This window comes from Colius striatus, chromosome 1 (genome assembly GCF_028858725.1).
Source record: "Colius striatus isolate bColStr4 chromosome 1, bColStr4.1.hap1, whole genome shotgun sequence".
NCBI classification, from domain to species: domain Eukaryota; kingdom Metazoa; phylum Chordata; class Aves; order Coliiformes; family Coliidae; genus Colius; species Colius striatus.
The window spans coordinates 116877395-116891319 of record NC_084759.1 but is presented as its reverse complement, the minus strand read 5'-3'; the positions used below and the strand labels follow the sequence as shown (position 1 = coordinate 116891319).

At 37.8% G+C, this 13925-nt stretch overlaps 2 protein-coding genes across 4 annotated transcripts in view; one reads left to right on the top strand and one right to left on the bottom strand.

The window, feature by feature from the left end:
* The window catches only part of CMSS1 (cms1 ribosomal small subunit homolog), a 237715-nt gene that overhangs the window by 214305 nt on the left and 9485 nt on the right, over positions 1 to 13925 (bottom strand). The gene's annotated exons all lie outside the window — the stretch shown is intronic.
* Positions 1 to 13925, top strand: part of FILIP1L (filamin A interacting protein 1 like) — a 34286-nt gene that overhangs the window by 14878 nt on the left and 5483 nt on the right. The window contains exons 1-2 of one of the 3 annotated variants that reach the window (XM_062004307.1): positions 2422 to 5181; positions 7750 to 7752. In XM_062004307.1, coding sequence (XP_061860291.1) covers positions 2533 to 5181; positions 7750 to 7752 — 2652 coding nt within the window. In that variant the 5' untranslated portion in view covers positions 2422 to 2532. Of the gene's footprint in view, positions 1 to 2417; positions 5507 to 7749; positions 7753 to 13925 lie in introns of those variants that run through there. The other 2 variants (XM_062004298.1, XM_062004316.1) reach the window with 2 other exon arrangements.

Genomic DNA, 13925 nt, shown 5'->3' with positions numbered 1-13925 from the left:
ATGAGTGCTAAAGCAGTAATTTTGTGCAAGTACAGTCCTGATACGTAACTGGTTTCTTTCACATCTATATAACTGATACATACCACACATATGAATAACAACACCACAAACAAATTCTAATATTGTATTTACTTCAGCCTAGGCCTTTCAGATTTTTCTTTAACACCAGAACATACATACAGGTTGGCTATGGGGAAAATATTCTTGAAAGAAGGCAAATGTGCTGGCCAAACCTGATCATATCTCAGACCAACTCCATAACTATCTCCTCGACAAAGGAAAGTCCACAGAAGAACCTGGTATTCAAGGTATTTGGAGGTTTCTTAAGCTCATACACAAACAGATGCACAACTTTATCCCAAGCCTCTTAGAAAGTAGATATGTTTCATTTCAGAATTGCACAGAATCATTTTGGTTGGAAAAGACCTTTAAGATCACAGAGTTCAACCACTAACCCAGCACTGCCAACCCCACCACTAAACCATGACCATAAGCACCATATCTACACATCTGAATATCTCCAGGGATGTTGGCTCCCCCTCTTCCCTGGGCAGTCTGTTCCAATGCTTGGTAACTCTTTCACTGAAAAAAATATTTTCCTAATATCTAATCTAAACCTCTCCTAGCACAACTTCACATCATTTCCTCTTGTCCTATCACTTGCTACTTGGGAAAAGAGACCAACCCCCATCTCACTCCCCCATCTCATCAACCTTCTTTCAGGCAGTTATAGAGAGCAGTAAGATCTCCTCTGAGCTTCCCTTTCTCCAGACTAAACTACATCAGTTCCCTCAGGCACTCCTCATAAGATTGGTGCTCCAGACCCTTCACCAGCTTCATTGCCCTTCTTTGGTCACACTTCAGCACCTCAGTGCCTTTCTTGTAGTTTAGTGACCCAAAACTGAACACAGAATCTCAGTAAAGACTGAATGCTAATGTAAATCTCTAAAACTCGTTTTGGAAAACCATTACTAAAACCTTGAAGAATAATGTAAAAACGGGGTTGAACTCAAGTGTATCTACAAGTTTTGAATATAAGACCAAATCAAAGCCTAACAGACAGCAAGACATTTGGGAGTTCTTAAGTTCCAAAGGGACAGCCTGAATACATGTTTACCCAATGACTGCATTTGTGCATGTGTGCATATACTTGATACAAGATCACAAGTCCTGCATTTTCACTGAGGACGGACTTACCTACTATATTGAGTTTTGCTCTGATGTGTTGCTTAGAAACTGACATTAGGCAGCCTGTCTCATGTGAGTATATTTCCTTCACATACTTTGACATCCATAAGGTTTAATCATGAAACATCATAAAACGTTGGGATGGTTTATAAGTAACTTCAAGTTACTAAGAAGTTTATAATACTGTAAATTATACTTGCCCTTGAGGGCTGCATTGATTTAATTTTTCAACTACTCTGATAATCACATTTATTTAAAAAATCACAATGCAACAAACCACCAAAACGTGCACATGCATACTTAGCCTCAAAAAATAGCCAAGACAGGGTTATTCTAGTTGCAGAATACCAAAAAGTTGTGTTGTGCTGACACCTGTCAAGGGCTGAAAGTGTAATCAAAGCTGCGTAATTACTGAAGTTAGAATCATAGAATGGTAGGGTTGGAAGGGATCTTTAGAGATCATCTAGTCCAACCCCCCTGCAGAAGCAGGGTCACCTAGATCAGGTCACATAGGAACATATCCAGGTGGGTCTTGAAGACCTCCAAGGAAGGAGCCTCCACAACCCCTCTGGGCAGCCTGTGCCAGGGCTCCCTCACCTGAACAGGGAAATAGTTTTTTTCTTATATTTAAATGGAACTTTTTGTGTTCTAGCTTCATCCCACTACGCCTTGTCCTGTTACTAGCTACTATAGAAAAAAGGGATGTCCCAACCTCCTGACACCCACCCTTTAGATATTTATAAATGTTAATAAGATCTCCCCTCAATCTCCTCTTCTCCAGACTAAACAGCCCCAGTTCCCACAGCCTTTCCTGGTATGAAAGATGTTCCAGGCCCCTGATCATCTGGTGACCCTGCACTGGGCTCTCTCCAGCACTTCTCTGTCCCTCTTGAGCTGAGGAGCCCAGAACTGGACACAGTACTCCAGATCAGGCCTCACCAGGGCAGACTAGAGGGGGAGAAGAACCTCCTTTAACCTGCTGGCCACACTCTTCTTGATGCATCCAAGTTAAGTCAAGTCTAAATCATTATACTGAAGGGTCCATTACAAAAGAACTTCTGATGAGAAAGTAAGGCCTGTGGGTGCTTCCCCATGATGCTATAAGGAGAGGTCTGCTTGTAGTTACAAGTGGATGTTCATACGTATCTGGCAGACATGTCATAATACTTGAAGCGTTTTTAAATACCAATTAAAATGGCTACAAAATACAATATTATTTCCTCCCACAGACTGAAAAAGCTTCTTGAACAAGAAACAGCATATCAGGCTAAAAAGGAGAAGGAAAGCAACAAGAAAATAGCTAAACTGAAAGAAGAATTGACTAAACTGAAATCCTTTGCTTTGATGGTGGTGGATGAACAGCAAAGACTAACTGAGCAGTTGAATCAACAAAGCAAAAAAATTCGAGAATTAACCATTTCTGCAGAACAAGCGCATGAGAAGCTGGCTTTTGCTGAAGCCAAAGTTCAAGAAGAGGAACAGAGAGCAAGCAGGCTGGAGGCTGAACTTCAAGCCCAAAGCAGTAAGATTTTTCAAGACCAAGAAGCAATGATGGCCAAACTAACCAATGAAGACAGTCAGAATCGTCAACTCCGGTTAAAATTAACTACCCTCAGCCGACAAATTGATGAGCTAGAAGAGACCAATAAATCTTTACGAAAAGCAGAAGAAGAACTGCAAGACTTAAGGGATAAGATAAATAAGGGAGAATGTGGGAATTCCACGCTTATGACCGAAGTTGAAGAACTGCGTAAACGGCTTCTGGAGATGGAAGGAAAAGACGAAGAACTTATTAAAATGGAAGACCAGTGCAGAGAATTAAATAGAAAGTTGGAAAAAGAAGCATCACAGAGCAAAAACCTCAAAGGTGAAGTTGACAAACTCAACAAAAGAATTATGGAGCTGGAGAAATTAGAAGATGCTTTCAACAAGAGTAAACAGGAATGTTACTCCCTGAAATGCAACCTGGAAAGAGAAAAAATGTTAACAAAGCAGCTTTCTCATGAGCTGGATGGCTTAAAAGCTAGAGTTGGGGAGCTTGAAGCAATTGAAAGTAAGTTAGAAAAAACTGAGTTTACACTTAAAGAAGATTTAACAAAGCTGAAGAGTCTAACAGTGATGCTTGTAGATGAAAGAAAAACTATGGGTGAAAAAGTAAAGCAAACAGAAGAGAAGCTGCAAGCTGTAACTTCTCAGCTTCAGATGGAACAACATAAAGTTATGTCTGTCACAGAAAAACTAATTGAGGAAAGTAAAAAGGCATTGAAATCAAAATCTGATGCAGAGGAAAAAGTGTCCAGTGTTACAAAAGAAAGAGATGAACTGAAAAACAAACTCAAAGCAGAAGAAGAGAAAGGAAGTGATCTTGTTTCCAAAGTGAATATTCTAAGAAAAAGACTTCAGTCACTGGAAGCTGTTGAAAAAGAGTTTCTTAAAAATAAACTTAAGGAGAGTACTAAATCCAGTACCTCCTTGCAACAGGAAAATAACAAAATCAAAGAGCTTTCTCAAGAAGTTGAGAGGCTTAAGCAGAAGCTGAAAGAAATGAAGGCCATAGAAGATGATCTTATGAAAACTGAAGATGAATTTGAGTCTCTAGAACGAAGATACATCAATGAACGAGACAGAGCAAAGCTCCTATCAGAGGAGCTGGAGGCTGTGAAAATGGAAGTGGCTAGATATAAATTAACAGAAAAGGCAGAGTCCAATCAAGAACAGCGTCTTTTTAAGAAGCTCAAAGAGGAGGAAGCTAAATCAAGTCATCTTTCCAAAGAAGTAGATGCACTGAAAGAAAAGATTCATGAATATATGGCAACGGAAGATCTAATCTGTCACCTCCGAGGTGATCATACAGTCTTACAGAAGAAACTGCTCCAGCAAGAAAACAAGAACAGGGAATTAGCAAGAGAAATGGAAAGCCTTACAAAAGAATTGGAGAGGTATAGACACTTCAGCAAGAACTTCAAGCCCGGTGCCAATGGAAGGAGGATTTCTGACTTGCAAGTTTTTTCAAAAGAAGTCCAGACAGATCCAGCAGACAATGAACCACCTGATTACAAAACCCTCATGCCTTTAGAGCGAACAGTCATTAACGGGCAGCTGTATGAAGACAGCGATAATGAGGACAAAGACAAAAATGAGGAGGAACAAACGCAGTCTTTCAAAAGCAACTCATCCATTACAAATGCTGTGAACAAAAAACTATGGATTCCTTGGATGAAGTCCAAAGACAGCCATCCTCAAAATGGAAAGGTTCATACAAAGCAAAATGGAAACTGTGCACAGACTGGAGACCTAGTTCTAAGCCATACACCTGGCCAACCTCTTCACATAAAAGTAACTCCAGACCACGGACAAAACACAGCGACACTTGAAATCACTAGTCCTACCACTGAAAGTCCTCACTCCTACACAAGCACAGCAGTTATACCCAACTGCGGCACTCCAAAGCAAAGAATAACCATTATTCAAAATGCCTCTTTAACATCTGTAAAAGCAAAAGCAGCAGATGGTTATGTAAGCCCAGAGCAAGTTGTAACTCCTATTACTATGGCTACTTTTGCAAGATCTCAGACGCCTGAATCATGTGGTTCTTTAACTCCTGAAAGAACAATGTCCCCTTTGGCTTTACCAGGCTCTAGTTCTCAGGAACAAATGCTCTCCTCAGAGCCTTTAGAAATGGGAGCAAAACATGCTGTTTTTAGAGTATCCCCAGACAGGCAGTCATCGTGGCAGTTTCAGAGATCTAACAGTACGGGATCAAGTGTAATAACTACTGAGGATAACAAAATCCATATTCATTTAGGAAGTCCTTATGTCCAAGCTCTCACAAATTCCAAGCCCATCAGTCCTTGTAATCCAGTGCAAGACAACAGAACTCCAGCACTAGCTAATGGCCTACCCAGTAAGCCCACCAATAAAATCACCAGCAGTATTACTATCACACCAACAGCCACTCCTCTCCCACGGCAATCACAAATTACAGTAAGTAATGTCTATAACTGACCCCCATCCATGCTGATACCCTTACCAGCAACCCATTCTGTTTTTCATCACAGCAAGAATTATTTGGAACAGCTTCTTTACTTTGGAGAGATCTGTGCATGAATTCAACAACAGTATATGGAACTAATGTTACGTTTTGCCTGCTTAGTGTTATCAAGTGTGCACTTACTGTATATCTTCTCATTGAAATACAGTTATGTAAAATATTTAGTCTGGCACTTGTATAGATGCATCTTTATGTATTTCCATTTTCAAAATAACTCACATTACTTTTGACTGCAATTTGCCTTGGTAAAATATTTTAACATTACAAAAACAGTAAATAATTGGTTATTTTTATCATTGCTTGCAGAATGGTTTTGTTTGTTTTGTGTGGTTTGTATTTTTTTTTTTTGCATGTATTGTACAATTTGAATTAAGACATAATATTGCCTGCTAACTTCAGATAAAACTTGATTCATTATCTTCCCAGATGTTTCCCAACTCCTCCTAGCCTTCTCATTTCAGATACACACAAACACTCAAAATATTATGTATCTTATGACAAATTTATGATACATACATTATATGTTCCAGAGCACAACCACCATTTCTCCTCCCTATCATTTATCACACTGGCTAAAACTCTTTTTAAATCTTCCCGTAAACAGTTCTTGAAAAAGTGAACCAAGTTCAGAAGCCTAAATTGCAAAATTATTCTCCTCCAATAAGGCAAGTGGTTTTTCCAGTACAACAGCAAAACTGCTGTTGTTTATGTACCCTGTAAAACAATATACAGCAACACTTACCTTCCTAAAGGATATTTCAGAAAATGGATTCACACATAATATTCAAATTACATCTGAGCTCCTAGTCATCAGTTCAACATATATCACACAGGTAACACTCCGGAAGAAACAGTACATTAGCAAACTATGGCATATCATTATCTTTTTCATGTAATAGTCAGAGAAAACTTGACAGAGGCACTATAAACAGTATTAGACCAACTCTCCAAACATCCTGGCCTCTAAGACTAGGACAAATATGAGTACCATACAGAATGGACAAAACAGTTGACAGATTTCAAAGACAGATACAGTATTAGTGCCTAAGGACAGAAATGCAAGCAATTGTCCTTTACACACATCAAGCAGTCAATCCTAACCTTCCAGAAAAATATTGTGAATAGTCAACCAACTTCACATTGAATGCGAACCAGTCCAAAAGGCCCGAATGCAATTTCTAATATCTGTCTTTCTCAAAAGCTATAAACTGCAAATGTAAACTGGAACAGTTGCTTCTTATTCTAAAAAGGTAAATCCCTTATATATCTCATGCTCTTGGGAGGCAGGGAGTTTGTTTTTTTTTTTATTTGACTTCCTTATCAACAAGGAAGTTTGCAAGTAAGCGGAAAATCCCTATTCACTAAACACTTATCTTTGTCTGCTTAAATTATCTATAGAAAAAAAAATGCAGTATAACTTAGAAACTGATTCACCAAGAGACTTTACTTTCACACGTACTTTCACATAGAAGGGGACTTACACCCTTTTAAGTCCCCTGGATGGACAGGACTCTTAACTTACAATTGTGGGTAGTAACTGATTTTAGAAGGAATAATCTCCATTAAAAAGCAAAGCCCACCACCCACACACACATTTTCTCAGTAAGATTACCAACAAGAAGTAAAAAAAAAATCTGTGTGGTAGAAATTGAGGTAACAAATTACAACAAATTACAGTTGATCAGTGGCAATTTTTAAAAAAGTGAATCTGCACAAGCCTAGTCTAATGTCATGCATAACCTGATACAGTATGCTCTGAAGTGTTTCATAAGAGGTCCTTCGTTTTATCTCAATTTTTCTTCAATGACTGCAAAAGTGAGATTTGGCTAAGATCTTGGTCAGAGAAACTACAGTCTTTCTTATCCTGCACAGCAAGCTTTGGCACAAACTTCAGCAAAAGTTACTGATCAAGATAGCAGCCAGCACTGAGGCAAGTCAAGATTATAATAATTTTAGAGTGTGTTGATTATATGAACAAGTTGACTAACTACATTTGGTGTACATATTCTTAGCAGCAGGGCTCATGCAAAAAAAACCAAGCAGCAGTCCGTTCAAAGTACATGTTCTCTGTACTACTAGTATTTGAGATCCTGCACATCCTGCTGATCCATACCCAAGATCTCTGCAGGGACATACTACAAGCATGGTACTGAGTAACTATGTCTGAAATACACACTTGCCAGTGTACTATCAGACACCAAATTCTCCAAAAACCCAAGGATTAACAGCTGTCCTACAGAAGCACTAATACTTGATTAGTTGGACATAAAAATCTGCTAGGAAAAAAAAATTCTGTGTGTTCCAAAACACACAGAAATGTGTTGTTCATTAACCACCTGGCCATTTATTGCAACATCTTAGAAAAGAACAAATCAAGACACTGCAATAAGCACATTTAGTCCTTTGAACATGTCCCAAGCTATTATGAATAAGAATATTAATTGTTTATAGTTTTGAATACAAAATCCAGGCTAGAGTTCACACGACTTTTAAGTTAAATAATCAAGGAGACAGTGCTTCTCTTCCTGTGTTAACTCTTACATTCATAATGGTTTACCAGTAACTGTCCAATTAAAAAAGACCATGGAAGCAGGCATGCATGACTATTAACTCCAAAGAAAGAAGGATAACCATTGCTTGTGAATGAACTTGGTACATTTCCTAAAAACACACCTTAATTAAGGGATGTATACATTCCCCTACTGATGAAATAATCTATGTGTAGATCTTCATTGACTTCACAGTGGCATTTTTGTTATTTATTTCCACAGACAAAAAAAAAATCAAATGATCAAATAACTCTTTTGCCTGAAAATAAGGTTTGCAGAATAAAATTGATCAAATTCCCAAGATCTTTTTCAAAGCACATTGCAGAGAAAATAAACATCTGGATGTAGTTGTTGAGAGTTAAAACTCAATTAACTGTTTGAACAGAAATAAGTAAGATGTAATTTTATCACAGGTTAACAAATAGGAAGCATAGCTTAAGGACACAAACTACCAATTTCCAAACTAACCTCAAGTTGTTCAGATCATCAGTCATATATCAGATGGTTTCCATTTTGCTGAATGTGAATATTCACCTACTGTTGTGGTACACAACGAGAAAATAGTAGAGCCAGAAGAAAATTATATGAGGTGCCTTCAAATTGATTTAAACACTTTGAATAAAAACATCAAGCATAATCATATTAAAATTCAACCAAGGCAGCTTTTCTAGACACTTCAAGGATTCCATAAGTGGTAAGTATTACTGTTAATTTGGAGGCTAAGACATTTTTGTTTTCAGCATGTGCCCAAAAGTCTGAGCAATATAAAGTGATTCAAATAAATGTTACCGGGAAATACAATCACAAAGTAGCACATATCAGAGGGAATAAACTGAAATGTTGTAAGAGGTGTTTTCAACAGATTGTAATATCAATGCTTTTATTTTCCAAAACTCTTAATAAGCAACTCCTCTGGAGTCTAAAAATCTACCTTTTCCCCTAGATGTTAAGGCCTCAAGAAAAGAAAGGGAGAATTAACTGGTAAAAATAACTTCTGACATCAGCCCACTTTCATTCATCTTTTCAGCTTTGTTTCAGTGAGTGAGCAAAGGAACACAAGAAAGAGCAGCATGAACAGTTTGGCATTCAGCATTGTAAAAGTAATTATTTCTATGAGATTACATAATTCAGGAAAAATATTTGTAATTTGTGTCTTTACAGGGAGGATGGATGAAGGGGAGGGAGGGAAAAGGAGAAAAAAGAGAGTAAGAAGTAATAAAGGTATTCTGATGCCCATTCATCAACTGAGAGGTACTGTTTCAAGTTAGTAAAAAAAACTCCTTCAAATAGCTAATTAAGAAACAGAAATGGGAAAAAATCAACAGGAGCAGACAACTAATCTTTCTGATTCAAAGCACAGCAGATAACATAATGTTTGGGGACGGAAAGTAAAGCAGTAATAAGAACAAAGATCTGTATGTAAATATCTCATGCAAGGCTTGAGAAGTCAAGCTCTCCACTCCAGGGAAAAATAATCAGAAACAGAGTTGTACAGCACTTTCTGAATAAGATTGAACGGATGCTGCAGGGTTAGGTGATGGAAACGGAGTAACCATCTGCAGGATGACTTTGTCCCTAGGTAACAGATCTTGAGACAGGCAAAACAAAAACTGACAACTGTCTAACCTCCAGGCTTAGGCAAAGACTACCAAAACATTATGTTACCAAGAAACAGAAGAGAAAAAGATCTTTTAGCTCCAGTACAGCACAAATGGGTGTATAAAAGCATTTTAAAATTAACACCAAGTATAAGTAGGAATTTGCTCAAAACCAGAGACCAACCTTAGAAATTTAAGAAGCATAAAGTGTTTTCACAAACGTACTGTCAGTGGCCCCAAGATATGGCCGAATTCTCTCCCCTAGCACATCACCCAGTAACTCACTATATGGTGGTCACCCAGAAAGCCTCAAATATAAGAGCTGCAAATTGAACATGATCCTCCTCTGACCATTATAAAAAGTACTGTTGGGGAACAGATTTTGAATACAAGAGGAAAGATCTATTTTAGTTAATGACTTCCACTTGTAAAGCAGTGGCCTGACATCACAAGGTCTTCATACAGGGATGAGCAAAAGAAGCTCCCTCACCCTTTTTACCCCTACTACAAAACAGTGCCCTTTCAATTATGCTGTCATCACTGCTCAGGAAGGTAGCACAGTGAACCAGGTCAAGAAACTAACTTGGATTAAAGAAAACAAACAGATATCACAACAACAAAATGATACTTTCCACAAATCTTTATTTTAAAAAAAACAAACCACAAAAAACCAGGATCCATTTCACAGCACAACTCTACACAAAAAGCTACATCAGCATAACTGAAGAGCCGACCAAAAACAATGATCACTTTATACTGGAATCACTGCCAAAACCCTGGTCCCATCACCTTAGATGCTACCACTGCTGTTTGAAGAGACACAGTCTACATTACAATGCACTCATCAATCCCATTTTTTTATTAACATCCTTCGGAGGTGTCAGAAGAACTTACTCTTTTAGGAGAGAAGTTAATTGATGTGCAAAATCACAGCAATACAACTTTAATCATGATTACAAACTAGAATTTTTATCCTTGACTGCCTCATATTCAAGCCACTATAGGTCATGTTTTGTGCCACAGAAACACCAATCTCGTCTGGACAAAATAATCATAGAATGGTAGGGGGTTGGAGGGGACCTTTAGAGATCATTTAGTCCAACCTCCCTGCAGAAGCAGGTCTACTTTTGCAATATATATTCTGATTAACACACCTTTAAATGTGGTCTTCACAAAAAAGACAGCCTGCCAGACTGAAAAAAAAAAAGCTATGATGGTAAAAGCAGAGCAGAACACATTTGGGTGCAACAAGGTTACCCCTCTAAGCTTCTTCGAAATATACACAGCTAATATGGAAAAAACCCTGTTCAAAGCTCTTTAACATATAATATTGATACTGAAGATGTTTTCATCTTAAAGCTGTGTGTAGGTATGAACACAGTACCAAACATTTGAAAAAAACCTGCATGCTTAGAAATAGTCAAACATATATACCCTTACCTGGCCATAATCTATACAGAATAAAAACTGCTGCCAAAATTTTTCTCAACAAGTAGCAGCTCAGCTTTAAACCAAGTGAACTGATGATCTCACAGATTTGTAAAATAATTTGTTATATAAAAACACGAGAGTCAAACATGAACAGATGCATTTAAGTGCCAGCACTACCCTCTCCTGGACAGAATTAATACTGCAGCATGTTTAGGGACTAGGCGCCCTAACAAGGTGCCTGAGATTCCTCCTTGTTTCAAAGAGCAAAGGGAAGAGAACAGCAAGCAACGTTCTTTTCAGAGAACAGCCAGCTGCAAGGTGATGTTGATCAACCAGTCCCAGGTAAATCCTTACCCCAGAGGAGCTGATGTACAACATAATCTTGCCTTTCCCTGCATCTTGTCAATCACCTATCAAAAACAAGCCTTTAAACTATCTTATGTTTAAAAGATTATCACATGTCCCAGTGAAGATGTCCCAAGAAAAGCAAGGCACATAACATTTTTAGTTATTAGGAACACAGTTTTTGCCTCCAACTCTATCCAATCATGCTTCTTTTACTCACCACAGGAAAGCAGATGTAAACTCAGTGTTCAGGAAATGAGACCACAGGGATATATTTGGATACATGAGTGCAAAGTGTGTCACATATGGAAAATACTTATAATATTAATATAGATCTCTCTGTCAAATAGGTCATATTACTGAAATCAACAGTGCTATAATAGGTCCAATATTAATAGAAGAGTAGAAATCACAGAAAATTAATTTTAGAAGTGATCTCAGACCATATTCTGGCCTACTCCTTTACTACAGCTTGACTTAAACCTTTCTAAAAACATTTCCTCCTGCAATGCCAATTTCACAGTTACTCCAAGAATCTCTAACAGGGTTAAAATATGCTTTCCATTAATAATCTTGCTATTTCTAAACTAAATTTCCTTTCCTGAAATTATAATCCAGTATTCACTTTCCTATCCCTCTACTGGACTTCAAAACCTAATTTCTCTGCAACAGATTTTCACATAGAAAGCAGCAAGTATCATGTTTGTCTTCAGTTTTGTTTTCTCCAGATTAAACAAACACACTCACTCTCCCACTTAAAGCTCAAGTACTACAATTTTAAAGATTACTAGTAATTTTTCCTCTGCAGAGCTGTTCATAATAGTATGACAACGCAGTGCCCCAACAAGACAATACTCTGGCCAAGGTCTTACCAATGTTAATAAGTATGTAAGCAGAAGCAGTATAAATAATCCTTATATTTCACTATAGTCATAGGCACAAGTAGGTTGCGTAAAAGGAAATGCATAGCAACTGAGAATTTTCCATCTAGACTCCTAGAAAACAGATACCAGGACCTAGAGAAAAAGAATGAAATATCCACATGCCCTGTGTAGTTTAGGAGCCCTAACCACAAATTTCAGCTAAAGCTGTCTTGTTTGGACACCAAAGGGAATATCCAGTTTTATTGTCTAATTTTAACTAATCCTCAATTGCAGACCTGGTTTATGTTCTGCCTGTATTCAATCATCGAGGAACGCATGTCTGACAAAGAGGTACACTTATGCACATACAGATAGATGGACATGGTGAGGCTGGAGGGGTTTTTGAGCAACCTGGTCTAGTAGAAGGTGTCTGCCCATGGCAAAAGGGCTGGAAGTAGAAGATCTTTAAGGTCGCTCCAACTTAAACCATTCTATGACTTCTGTGTAAAGGATCTTCAGCACCATCCCTTGGCTACTTCCACTAAATTTGGAAATTCTAGTCTTGGTTGCTCAAACGTCTTACAATAAAAATCTAAGCAGTGAGAAAGAACCTTATATAAAGTTATTTCTCCTAGATCAAGCTCTACAATGACTGTAGACAGCTAAAAAAAAGAAACCAGCTCAGTAGTACCGCATGCTCCCCCCTATTTAAATGAACACAGTTCAAACAAGAAGCAAAGTATACATTGTATTACCAGGGGTAGAGACGGGGGAAAAAGAGACTAAGACTAAAAGCAGGAGAACTATTTGAACAGCACAGAAACTGACATATTTTATCTCTTTAACCCCCCCCTCACTTGTCTTAGCCCACTCATCAGAAAGCATGCATTGTATGGTGGTAAAATATCTGCTGGGCCATATAAATAACAGGTAGGCCAACTCAGTGTTGTAAGGAAAAAAAAAAGTATGTATGAAATATATATCCTGGTATTTTAAAACATCCTTTCACAGTTGACTTCCTGACATTAAGAAGGGCCATTTTCACAGTCACATGTGAAAATTCCACAATTGTCACCTGTGGAGTGTTTGTCCCTATCCCAGAAGCACCTGCTGTGATTCATTACAAAATAACAAACACAGCTGCTGCATACCAGGTCTCACTCTAACACCCTTTCTCCTGCCAATTCTGATTATAGCTGATTGACATCTACTTCAGAAGTTAATTTAAAACTAAGTTAAATGATCCTTATGAAACTATACTTTTGTTGATTCTTAGATCATGGCTTGCCTTGAAATGTGCTTTAACTGCTTAGTTGTACAAATGTAAGCGCAACTGACAAAAAACTTCCGAGTTCAATCCCTTAAACAAACACAACGTTGTTATATTTACAAACAGACATATCACATAATGTTTGTATTTTTTAAATGTAGCTAGTTTAGTGTCTTAGTTGTCTTCATTGTTGCAATAATTATTTGCCAACATTACTTGATGTGTCTAAACACAGTTAAGGAAAACCACACAACTACTCAGTTAGCTCCTGGGTAAGATTTCCTTTCCCAAGGGTGTTTACAGAGCACTGATGGCAACACACAAGAGCTCTCCAAAACACTGAAGGCAGCTCAGCTTAGTTTTTTAAAGCATAAATGTATCTTATTCCCTTTTCTATCATTTAGAAAGATAGCAAACATAAAAAGTGGGCTACAGATAGGAAAAAACAAGCCATAATTAAACAGCGAGGATGAATAACGACCCAGCAAATTTAGAACACAAGTGTCAAAAAAAGAATGGGGGAGACTGAAAATCATTCATCTTGAGGGAAAAAATGTATTGGTAGAAGCAGTGCATACTTCTAAAGAAATTCAGACTTCTCATATATAGCTGAAAATTAAAAATCACATT